Source organism: Arctopsyche grandis, chromosome 7 (assembly GCF_051622035.1).
Source record: "Arctopsyche grandis isolate Sample6627 chromosome 7, ASM5162203v2, whole genome shotgun sequence".
Taxonomy (NCBI): Eukaryota; Metazoa; Arthropoda; class Insecta; order Trichoptera; family Hydropsychidae; genus Arctopsyche; species Arctopsyche grandis.
This window is the reverse complement of record NC_135361.1, coordinates 23,220,164-23,233,225: the sequence shown is the minus strand read 5'-3', so window position 1 is coordinate 23,233,225 and position 13,062 is coordinate 23,220,164. Positions and strand designations below refer to the sequence as shown.

Here is a 13,062-nt window from a genome sequence, read left to right as displayed (position 1 = left end):
CATTAAATACGTCATTTTATCAATGACATACATCCAATGAACCATCACCGCTTGACCCAATCTGTTCTTTGAAATTACACACACAATGTTATCAACTTCGACGAGATTCGCGTACTATGACTCTTAGATCAATAATTCTTTCAATGGTATTATATATTTTAAAATCTGATAAAGCATTGTTTTCAGATAACTATTGTTTCAATTTAACAAAACTCTTATTTGAATAATTTGAATTTCAGTATTCGATACACGTTCGCAGAATAATGACCTGATCTCGGTCAAACTTCTGCTTTTGGTATTTTTACTTGGTATAACAGTTTATTTAATGTCAATACCCTAAAATTCTTCAAAGCAAAAGCAATTGATTTTTAATTGGGGTAACTATTTAGTATTAGTTGTTTTTTTAAAATGTGTAGAAGCCAATAATGTCATGTGCAATTTTTATATCAAAATATATTTACTACATATGTACATATGTGGTATCAAAGCAATGCAATGTAAACAAAGAATAAAATTACGCAAAAATATTATTGCAATTAGAATAATCCAAACAAATACATAAATGATTATAAAGAGATTTTATACCCATACACACAATATTATAAAGACATGTTATTCAAATATGTGATATGTACTATGTACTACATACTACCAATTTTTGAGCGCAGAAAATTTTTTTTTTCCCTATAATTTAGATGCATGTACATTATAAATGAAAAATTTACACAACTGAATATGCTAATCTATAATACATACATATGTATGAAAATGTATTCACATGTGCACATGTATTTTAAATTGATTCTATTTATTATTGGAAATGGAGTACAATTCCAATTAATAATAATTATAAAATTCGAATACTCAAGTCTTACGGGTTGAAAATCGCTGATTTGCCCAACTAAATGTGTATTTAGAATTATTTTCACATTATGTAATATGTAACTTGTTTACTAATTATGCTTATCATTGCATTTTGTATTCAAATTTAGTTGTTAATCTATTGTTCGAGAAGTCGTACGTATTTTTCGCTATACATATATAATTTGTATTTGGTATTTGTATATTATAAACTTTATTTTTGTAGATGCCTTAAAAGGGAGATTTTTGTTTAAAAATATCCTTAAAAAATGTAACCTCTCGAAATGGAGACTCATTGCATATATTTTTTTGTAATCTGATGGATTTCTGGCTTTGAAGGGTTTTATCGTATTTATTTATTTGTTTATTTATTAAATAATCACTTAGATAACTGCAAAATATATCGCCAAATAGAGAAATTAATTCGTTGATAATCAAAAATTAAGATAAAAAATAATCTCATCTTATTTTTTTTTTTTTTTCAATATATTTTAATTAAAATTTCAGAAAATTTTTATCGATATGAAACTGCTATATGTTTTACTTTACGTTACACTCTTCGGATTAATTAATGCGAGACCTGATAGATCTAATTTCAAGCAGCAAAAAGCTACATGTGGATATGAGGTTTAAACACACGCACACATATTTTATGTTCATATATATTAACTTGTATTATTTATATTACAAATAAAATTCAATAACAGTTTTAATTGCTTTCCAGTCATGTCATCCCACATCGAATGATTTACTTAATGTGCATTTAGTACCGCATAGTCACGATGACGTAGGCTGGCTTAAAACTCTCGATCAGTATTACTATGGAAGTAAGTATAGTTTTTAAATTAACCGTAACAATAAACCTGCAATTATTAATTAAAATTACTTTCAGGTCGAACTTCAACTCAAAGAGCTGGTGTACAATATATTTTGGATTCTGTTGTCGATGAACTTCTAAAAGATCCAAAACGACGGTTAATAGAAATATAATGAGTGCATGATTAGTATTTGATGACTTCCTATTTATTGTTATTGTTTCCATTTATAGATTTGTATACGTTGAAAGTGCGTTCTTCGAAAAATGGTGGCTAGAGCAGGACGAAGAAAGACGAGAGGATGTAAAGCAACTTGTCAATGAAGGAAGATTGGAATTCGCTGGTGGAGCTTGGTCTATGAACGATGAAGCCAGTGTCCATTATCATAGTATTGTAGATCAACTCACTTGGGGCTTAAGGTATCTTCATAAGTTCAAATCTTGAAAAAAATCTAAATTTTGAGTGAATATTGAGTCATATTATTTTCTAGATTCTTGAATGATACTTTTGGAGAGTGCGGTCGACCTAGAGCTGGTTGGCAGATAGATCCTTTCGGACACTCTCGAGAATTGGCCAATTTGTGGGCTGTGGCAGGATTTGATGGACTGTTATTAGTAAGGATAGATCATCAGGATAAAAAGCGTCGAACGAGTGAAAAAGAATGCGAAATGATTTGGAGAGGAAGTGACGATATCGGTGATTTTTAAGAAGTGGCAAAAATTTTATTGAAAATTTTTGTACATTTTAAAACGTTCTGAAATTTTAGGAGCACCTTCTGATTTGTTGACTGGTGTTTTATTCAATCATTATTCACCACCTCCTGGATTCTGTTTTGATGTTTTGTGCTCTGATGATCCGATCATTGATGATGTTAACAGCCCCGATTACAATGTCGATCAAATGGTATTGGATTGTCATTATATTATATCTTTACGTTTAAAATATTTCATAATATATAATAGGCTTTGCATTACTTTTAGGTTGAAAAATTTTTAGAGTTTGTAAAAAATCAAGCTGACAGTTATAAAACAAATAATATTATTTTGACAATGGGTGATGACTTCTATTATCAAAATGCTCTAATGTGGTACAAGAACATGGATAAATTGATCAAGTAAGTAGGTACATAAGACAATAAGTTATGTACTTCAAACATGGATTTTGAAAGGGGTACATCGACCAATTATATCGAATTTATTCTTTTGATCGAAGTTGATTAGATTTTTTTACTATAAACAAACAATAACTGTATATTTGTAACTATGCTACAATAATAATAATATAAATATGTATAATACTAGTGTTGTGCCCGTTGAAATTTCAACGGGTGGTTTCGGAAACTTATTGATACATTATTTAAAATAAAGCAGAATAGACTAGTGGCTAGCATATAATGCTTTGAACAAAGTGGTCACGGGTTAAAATCCCACTGATTCCTCCAAGTCGATCGGCAAATTGGCAACCTTACCCATTTTATCGCAAAATCTCGAGTTTTCAGCAATCTCTAATTTCGTCGAATTGTATAAAATGCTGAAAATTTACAAATTCGACCATAGATGTGTCTGTGGATATTAATTGATATGAATATTATTTAATTTGAATCTAATAATACTTATATCAAATGTACAATGTTTCTGACCAATAAGGCGCATTGGGGTTACTTGTTAGGCCTTCATGGTATAAATTTGAAAAAATAAAATAAAGTAACAACACGAATAACAATAATTAGTCAGATTCGGAACTGAAACAGAAATCGGGAATTGGAACTGAAACAGGAATCGGAACTGAAACAGGGGTTGGATATTAGAACTAAAAAAGAAATCGGGAACTAGTTTGCGAAAACAACACTAATATCATTTATTTTTATTATACGATACACCATCGGTCTTCACGAATATACATATATTAATTAAATATGTTATTATTATCTCTAGGTACAACATACATATACTCCTGGTATTCTAAAATACCAGGAGTATACATATGTATGTTATATGTTTTTTTAAATAATTGTCCACGATTAATACGATTTTCGATTACAGATATGTAAATGAAAGACATAATGAAGTGAAATTAATATATTCAACACCATCGTGCTATATAAAATCTTTACACGATTCAAACACAACTTGGCCAACTAAACAAGATGATTTTTTCCCCTACGGAAGTGATTCACACTCATTCTGGACTGGTTACTTCACTTCCAGACCAACGTTAAAATACTACGAAAGAAGAGGAAACAATATGCTACAAGTATGTAATATCATATTTTATTAATTATATCATATTTTAGCGTGGACGTAAAGGAGTATTTCCAAAATCAGACTCAAAGACGCAGTGAGTGTGGTAGAGGTAGTTTATTATTGTTCCGTCGACGAGCTTGCTCTGAATGAAGCTCTGAACAAACCCGCCGAACATTTATACACAGTGTGTACTCTCAGCATGGAGAAATCATTGTTCGACGGGTTGCGGAACCTTATTGGCTGTTGTATACAGTTTGCTAATACGCCGAAGCCTTTTTGGCCCGAACGTGCGATCAAGTGATCAGTGCTAGTAAACCAGTAGCCGACGAGTCACATAATCTCTACGTTACAATATTATGGAATTAAAAAATATTATTTATACATATTTTTAAATTGTAACAAAATTGTAGGCTTGCAAACAACTGCAATCGATGACGAATCCATCGGACGAATCTGGACTACGTTCTTTAAGATCTGCCATGGGTAATTTTATTTTTTAAACATATTATATATGCATACGAATGATTATTAATGTGCATGATATTACAGGTGTAATGCAACATCACGATGCAATTACCGGAACTGAAAAGCAACATGTTGCTTATGATTATGCGAGGATATTAGAGGCCGGAATCCAAGATTGCTTGAAAGTTTCCCAGAATGCTATAAAGTAATTATTAAATGTTCTATTTTTTTATAAATATATTAAGCACCATTAATGATTGCTTCTTAAAAATACTTTTTTATAATAGTAAATTAATGGCAACATCTGAAGAGATTTCAATGCAGCTATGCAAACTCAATGAGACTGAATGCAGTATTTCGGAAAATTCAAATTCTTATATAGTACGTTCTTTATTAATAAAAAATAAATCAAAGCATGTTACACCCGAATTGCAAGTAATAACATCTCATGATTTTTAGTTAACTTTTTATAATCCTTTGGGTTATGAAGTGAGTGATATAGTTAGAATACCGAGCATTGGAAAGATAGCCTCCATCAGAAACGCAACAGGTAATTAAAAATACTTCAATATATTATAAATGAATTTTTAAAATAAATTTAATTCCAATTATAATTCTAGGTGCATTACTTGAACATTGGATACAACCTTTAACAGATGATCTAAAGAATCGAAAGAAGATTATAAAATCGAACGCCACTCATGAACTTATATTTGAAGTTAAAAATATACCAGCTCTGGGATTCAAATCGTATTACATAGATAACAAAGGATTGTCTAATGATGATGATGGAGTTCAAAAAACGGAGCAATCATACGAAAGCAGAGATATCGAAAATGAGGCAATCAAAATACAAGAATACGTATTGTAGGAATTGAACATATTTTACAATACGAAATTTTAATTTCAGTTCATCAAAGTAAACTTGGATTCAAATACTGGATTAGTGAGCAGTATATCTTTCACAGACAATGGAGTGACAACAGATTTTCCATTATCTCAAGAAATGCTGTATTACGAAGGAGCGGATAAAAGTGGTGAAAGGTAATATGATTAAAAATGTATATAGTGAATCTTATTATATAATTTAAGTTTCAGTAATTTATTAACTTAATATATTCAAATACAGAGCTTCTGGAGCATACGTTTTCAGACCTAAAACCGAAGATCCAATCTCTTTCAACCGACCTGTTAATAGATTTTTAACGGTAAATTTCACTTAAATATTCGAATACATCCATGTGAATGCATCTTTTAATCATATTTCTTTACTAGTCTGATATAGTAAGTGAAGTCCACCAACATTTCTCAAATTGGACAACCCAAATTATACGAACATATCGTGGTCAAAAACATGTTGAAATTGAATGGACAGTGGGACCAATTCCAATTGAGTAAATATGAAATAAATTTTGCTGATAATTAAAAAAAAGGTTTTAATCTTTAATTTTTTGTCAAATTTCAGAGATAAAACTGGTAAAGAAGTCATAACACGATTTTCAACAGATTTCAAGACTGATAGCTCATTCTATACAGATTCCAGTGGAAGGCAAATGTTGAAACGAATTCTGAATAAAAGGCCTACATGGGAAGTCGAACTAGATGAACCAGTTTCCGGTATTTATTTTAAATACATATACAATATATTCAAATATACACATTATTGAGAGGAGTTATTATAAAATTTTAATGTCAAATAGGAAATTATTACCCTGTCGTTTCTATGATGTCAATCAAGGACAATGCCTCTAAACGAGAGTTATATTTAATCACAGACAGAGCTCAAGGTGGCAGTTCTTTGAAAGATGGACAGCTTGAACTGATGGTAAGCAATTAAAAATTCATGAATGTATTTTAAAAAATTACATTATTTCATATAATTGTATTGACAGGTTCATAGAAGACTTTTAAAAGATGACGGATTTGGAGTTGGAGAAGCGTTAGACGAATCTGAAAATGGAATAGGACTAGTTGCTAGGGGAACACATTACTTAGTCATCGGAAATTCAGATCAAGAGAGTGAGTTTTATAATATACCCAAACAAGATTTAGATAACGTTTGTTTTTCACAATCATATCAAACACTTCAAATATTATACATATGTATATCTGTAATACTCTCATAAAAGATATAGATAATCTCATTATCCTATTTCTCGCGATATATGTTATGTTTTTATTTGTTTTGATTAAAAACACAGCTATGTGTGTAAATTGTTTTTATTAATTTTTAGCACCACCACTAATATATAGTAGGCAACTGGCTTTGAAGAAACTTCTACAGCCGATCATATTGATTTCGGATGCTGAAAAGATTCCATTCAGTCAATGGATCAATAATAATAATGTGGTACGTATCATTCATTATAATTTTAGATGTAATTTGTATGAAATTTATTTACATATTATACTTTTTTACAGTATGGAGGTATTATAGCAAAGTTGCCAGATAATGTTCACCTTTTGACGTTAGAACCGTGGAAAGAAGGGTCCATTTTATTGAGATTGGAACACTATTTCCAAAAAACAGACGATCCAAATAATCTCTCAAAGTCTGTAACAGTTGATTTGGAAGAATTTTTATCTGGATTTACGATATCTTCAATTAAAGAAGTGACTTTACCCGCCAATCAATTTTCAAACGAAGCGAAAAGATTAAATTGGAAATCTTCTGAAATAATAGCTGAGAATTTCAACGAAATATACAACAAGCAATGTTCTTCCAATAGGAATTCGGTCAATTATTGTATGTTGGATTCAAAACGTGCATTCACTCATATGATTCGGAACCAATCCTCAAATATCGATTCGAGGAATACAAAAGAAATTCGGATCACTTTGAATGCAATGGAAATTAAGTCTTTTGTTATTGAAGCAGTACCGAAACATTTATGAATGAAATCATTTATTAATAAAAATAATCATATTTAAAACGAATTTTTGTTTCATTTATTTACCGATCCAACAAAAGAAAGGCGAGAAATCATTCGCTTTGAATTTTAACCTGTGTTAATGATTTCCATTGTGCATTTTAATATGTTGCAATTTTAAACATAAATAAAAAAAACTACATTTGTGATGTTTTAAAATGCTTTTTGGAATATTACTTTTATATAAATTTTGGCATCAGACTATTCAATGATACCGAATACTTTATCATCATTTGACAAATTTTGGTTTTTGGCGCCCCAGGCGACTGCCTGTACAGCCTGCCCCACGGACCGGCTCTGACTATCCCACCCCACTGGTTATATGTATTTAGTTCTTCCGTAAGGATCCAAATGACATAAGTTATAATTATAATATTACTTAAATATGTATGTACATAAAAAAGTTGACCCATTTCCTAAAATTACCTCCACTTATTATATCCATTTAAATTGAATAATTTTTATCAACGAGTTGTATTATTTGTGACGACCGTAATCGTATTGATACAGTTATTACATACAGTTATTTTGAACCACATACTTCATGAGTTAATCTAATCAAAAACTAATTGAACCAGAACTGACAGTATGTGGTTCAAAAATTCAAATAAAACTACAACGGGAATGAATTCAACAGAGATTCTGCCACTTATTTATGTTTGAATATTCAAAAAGGTTGAGAATCAACGTAAAATATGTTGTATTATTAATGTCGTACTTTCCGTTCATTCAACCGATTACAAATCAGTTGTGTCGTGAACTTTAAAACATAATGGACCAGTCTTGATAGAATTCTTTCAAGTAGTAGTTACACGGTATTATTTTTTAGTATACATGAAATAAATTATATTTTAGTTTTATAAAATTTTATTAGTATACATGTAATAAATATACACGTTTTAAAATTTATTGGTATAATGATTTAATAAATTCACTACTAATTTTTTTGAGCTTTGATACAAATTTATTAACATGTAATAAAACAAACAATTCATTGGACTAAAGCTAAATTCAATGAATTTGGATAAATTGCCAAGAAATGCATCAAGTAACGTTATCCGTTGAACTTGACTGAAAAATTGGGGTCAATAAATTAACCTCTGAATGATACACAAGCTTAAATCATTTAAGGTGTTCCTTCTTTGACAATAATAAGGAGTTGTCTTCTTTGACAATAATTCAAATTGCTTCCATAACTTAATGGTAATTAAAAAAAAACTACTTATAAACATAAATAAGATGTCTTTTTAATATATTACGCCAATATTTTGAAACAATTTATATTTTTTAAGTTAGGAATATTATTAATATCATCTTATATATATGCATATTATTTTATTATTTACAGACTGACTTTAAGCAACAAACATCATGAAGATATTATCGTTTATTGCCTTTTCTATATTTATATTTTTACATAATTGAGGCAAGACTCAATGAGAACGTTAACGAACATAATCAAACACGTGGCTACGATATATGTAAGTAATACTATATTTCATCCATAAGTAAAATATGCATTTTCATATTTAACTAGTGCACTTAATCTTAGAGTGTGATTGAAACCAACAGACTATATTATCATACTTGAACGTTAACCTTAATCTTATTTAAAAATTGATATATTTATTTGTAGCATGAAAATTCATCAAAATATTTACGATGTTTTTCGTATTTATATTTATCAAAACAAATAAAAATAGTGCGCCGAAATGATTTAATATCCGTTTATATTATCCAGCACTGCACGTCAATAGCTCGACACGGAAAAGACTACTACTATTCATACTGTTACGTACGCCGTGGATTGAGCGAATTGTACTTGGACCAACGGATATCTGTTATCGGTTAACTAAATGCATGCACTTACTTCCAAAGATTATATCTGGACTCTAAGTGCATTTAGGCTAAACAATGACCGTTATTAGTTATTTCTCAGAATCGGTACGGGAAGACCCAATGTCTTGGAAATACATATCCGAATACGTGACTATACAACAGGTAAACAGATTAAGCGTCCTGAGAGATCTACCCTTTATAAGGCGGTACGTAGGCGATATAATTCATTATGGACTTAGCAGTGACACTGCGTGTATCTCCTTAATCATCAATAAATGCTGTGAAACGACTGTTGGCCTTTTACTTGGATCCTCCACCCACCCCTACGCAACAATACTATACAGCACCACCCGTTTTTGGTACGTTTGTACTTGTTTTTAAACGAGTGCAAGGCAAAATCGATTTACATACATATTACAGGGCGCAACTACATATATGGCGCAATATCGCTTGCGTGGTATCATCGAGTCAATATTATCATAATATGACGTTTCCGAAAATATTCATATACAAATGACAACATTTTCGTTAGTATACATAGGCACACGCCACTATGAAATCACGTCATACGTGAATATTTTCACAATGGCCAAAGAAAATCGGTTCTACTTGATACGTTTCCGTGACATGTACTGCTGTGTATAATATGAATAGATGTCGGCTACTGCTGCTTTGGGTCACCTACATATTACGGAAGATATGAACGTGACCATACAGAACGTACTAAAGAATATGTTTCGTACTGCCGTACAGAATGTACTAAAGAATATTTTATGTACAGTTGCCGGCTTGAATTGTACTGATATAAACGAACGTAATTATTACAAATCATTTGATTCAATTGTAAAATGAAACATAATAATATTCAAACAATGTATAATTTATTAACAACTAGTGGTTTTACCCGGCTTCACTCAATATTTGTAATATAAACCGCTTAAACATGACTAATCTAATAGTAAACAATTTTTTAAATTTATTTGAATAGTTTTATTTTATAAAACTACGATAAATAAATAAATATAAATTTATTTGAATACTCATTTGTTTTTTTTATTAAATTGACTGTCACAAAAAAACAAACATATATACTATCTCTTGCGAAATTATATGTATACCAGTATCTAGCGACTTCGAATCCTTTGAATCGAAAAAAACCGAATCGGCGCCTATGAATTGAAAAAAAAATAAATCGAACGTGTCGTCTACGAACCAACGAACGAAGGTTACATACATACAAAGTCTCTTTCGAAATTATACATATTTATATTAAATATGTGCATTTGTAGTCCTTTCAACCTACGAAAAGTGAAGCTATAAACATTCATTTGCTACCTCACACACATTATGACGTCGGATGGCTTAAAACTGTGGATCACTATTACTATGAAAGTGTGTATTTTAAACATACATCTTATATATAATTTCGAAAGAGACTTTGTATGTATGTATGTATGTATATAAGATTTGAGTGGTAGAATACAGGGACAGGTAAAAAAATTAAATATCGGTTCAGTTCCGGTTTTCGGTTCTCTTGTATTTAAATATTAGCAAGTTAATATAAATACACCCACACCGTCTATACCTCTCTTTATAACGGCTTTTAGATATAAATTATTGTGATCATACACATAATTAAAATGTGAAAGGAGAATATTTTCTAGCATGTGCAGCTTGCTGCTGGTGTACTGCGGAATAGAGGACGGATTCTGATGTTGCTTAATTGACTTTCTCTAGGCTTACCAACTTTTCATCGGGGCCAGGTTTTAGGAGCAAAAGCGCAACAATGGTTTAGAAAGAATCTAGTAGTTTGATTTATTCTAGAAGTTACTTTTTACAGGTATGAGTGTATACATATCTTGCTTTTATAATTTATAATGTGTTCATTGATATCTCTGATATATAATTTCTTATATATCAGAGATATCAATGAATATCTCTGATATATATTATATATCAGAGATATCTCTTCCATTTGGGCCTTACAGGGATGTTTTGTATTTGTAGTTGTTTCTTACATATTTATTGAAACTGCCTGTAGGTGCAAGGCATTCCTTATGCTATATATTTTTTTATTTGATATTTTTACTTTATCTGTTATTATTAAATGCTGTTTTTTATGTTATGTATGGATGTATTTATGTTTATGTTCAAATGTATTTTTTTTATGTATAATTGATGTGTGTATTATTTTCGTTGTGTATTGATTTGTGTTTAATTGTTATTTTGTTTTTTTTTGTGTTATGTTTTTGACAATTGTGGCGCTTTAGGAATTCCTGTTATGCCACAATGGTCTGTTTAGAATAAAATAAATAAATAAATAAATAATGAGTTCATTGAAAATTCGCGAGCTTCACAAATAATTGTATTTAAATCGAAATCGTAAATAGAATCTTTGATTGCTAATTGTAAAGCATGTATGTATGTTCCACACATTTCATTCCGATGAGATTAGGGAAAGAACAGTTCTCATTGGAAGGCAGCATATTTGCTACCTAATATGACAAATATGATCATATTAGCTCCATTATTTGTTGTAATAGAGTAGATTTAGTTGATATAAATATTATATTTTTAATATTATATTTTAGAAAAAATAATGGTTTCTCCGGTTTTCGGTTTGGATTCGGTTTGGGTCCCTTCAATGTGGTAAAATTCGACATCAATAATAACCGATAGTTGAAAACTGGAATCGCAAATGGAGCACGAACAACTTATGCATATGTACATACATACATATGTACGTTCGTTGAATCCGGTACATTGGAGACAATTTTTTTTTACACTTTTTAGCGAACGCGTCTGGGTCACTTGGCCAATTGCCTGGTTCTGAAGAGTGGCCAGCGATGAAATTACACAACGGATCAATAGTCGAGCATTAATATCGAATTCGGCACGCTTCCACCCCATCAAATATGTAAACGACAATTCCACACATTACACATTCCACTCACAATTCGTTCCGGTTGAATAAATTAAAAGCGCGTCGAGCTTTCGTCACACGAACTTTCCGGGAAAACTTTTACGCCCGGGTTTCGAACGGTGAAGTATGGAGGACAGGACGCCGGGAAAAACCCCGACGATTTTCCCGACTTATCTCCCACTGAGAATACTCTCGGCATTGTACGGGAATTCTCGACGAGACCATAATAAGGCACGAGAACCCACTGTTTGCTCGTACGAACGATGAAAATGCCGCCATTGTGCTCTCAGCTCGCTTTTGTTTCGTACACTGAGACGGATCCACGTCTAATTTATATGTCTCTTCTATTTTATTTTTTTTCGCCTCCCTTCTTCACCTTTCTTTCTCTTTTTACAAAAGACAAACCTCACATTTCATGAAAGATACAAATTTCGAATTACAACCGAGCAAGCTTGTGTCTTTAGAACGTCTTTTTTCTTTTTTTTAATATTATGCAACATAAAGCAAACTCAATTTATAGAATTGCTGATTTATCATGGCCAAAATTTATATTAGCTATTATAATTAAGAAAACTCAGTCTCTTTTGAAGGTTTCTTCATCATAAAAAATTGTTTCCGAAAAAGCGTCAGGTTACTTCATCAGTACAAATCTGACAAATTGTCAGTTTATAAAACATTTTCAAATTTTAAATATGTGCCTCACCATTTGGAAGTTTTGATAAATTAGTAAACTAAAAATGTAGAAGAGAAAGTGTAAAAGGCGTTAATGCAACTTTTATATGAGATAATGCGAAAAAATAAGTGTTTAACCTGTGAGTTGCGTAGAGAAAGGCATTTTTGGATAGCTAGTTCGAGACATTTGTTTACTGTAATGGAAGCTAAATCCCGTATTTCAATAAAATATCAAAGCAATCGGAAGAACGGAAGTGATTCAAAATCAGCTGACAAATTTCGGACGATTGAGAATTTCACCTGACAAATTAAGT

At 30.8% G+C, this 13,062-nt stretch overlaps 1 protein-coding gene and 1 long non-coding RNA gene across 5 annotated transcripts; both read left to right on the top strand.

Moving 5' to 3' along the window:
- Positions 1 to 237: 237 nt before the first annotated feature.
- On the top strand, positions 238 to 7,319 carry LOC143914350 (lysosomal alpha-mannosidase-like). 4 transcript variants are annotated; one of them, XM_077434537.1, is made up of 23 exons: positions 991 to 1,017; positions 1,088 to 1,201; positions 1,369 to 1,488; positions 1,586 to 1,688; positions 1,754 to 1,835; positions 1,910 to 2,095; positions 2,167 to 2,372; positions 2,443 to 2,579; positions 2,657 to 2,790; positions 3,719 to 3,929; positions 4,330 to 4,402; positions 4,469 to 4,589; positions 4,672 to 4,765; positions 4,844 to 4,934; positions 5,005 to 5,225; positions 5,295 to 5,428; positions 5,514 to 5,592; positions 5,660 to 5,778; positions 5,850 to 6,001; positions 6,085 to 6,209; positions 6,277 to 6,403; positions 6,619 to 6,734; positions 6,806 to 7,319. In XM_077434537.1, exons 3-23 carry the CDS (start codon positions 1,384 to 1,386, stop codon positions 7,277 to 7,279), a joined length of 3,090 nt encoding a protein of 1,029 aa, XP_077290663.1. In that variant the 5' UTR covers positions 991 to 1,017; positions 1,088 to 1,201; positions 1,369 to 1,383; the 3' UTR covers positions 7,280 to 7,319. The 4 variants fall into 4 exon arrangements, with proteins under 4 accessions (XP_077290665.1, XP_077290663.1, XP_077290664.1 ...); XM_077434538.1 differs by having other exon boundaries at positions 1,088 to 1,209; positions 6,806 to 7,316; XM_077434539.1 differs by lacking the exons at positions 991 to 1,017; positions 1,088 to 1,201 and adding an exon at positions 238 to 308 and having other exon boundaries at positions 6,806 to 7,316.
- A 741-nt stretch (positions 7,320 to 8,060) lies between these two features.
- Positions 8,061 to 9,443, top strand: LOC143914685 (uncharacterized). Its single transcript, XR_013260845.1, has 3 exons — positions 8,061 to 8,129; positions 8,663 to 8,795; positions 8,951 to 9,443. It is a non-coding gene; the product is annotated as an uncharacterized LOC143914685 (long non-coding RNA).
- The last annotated feature ends 3,619 nt before the right edge of the window (positions 9,444 to 13,062 follow it).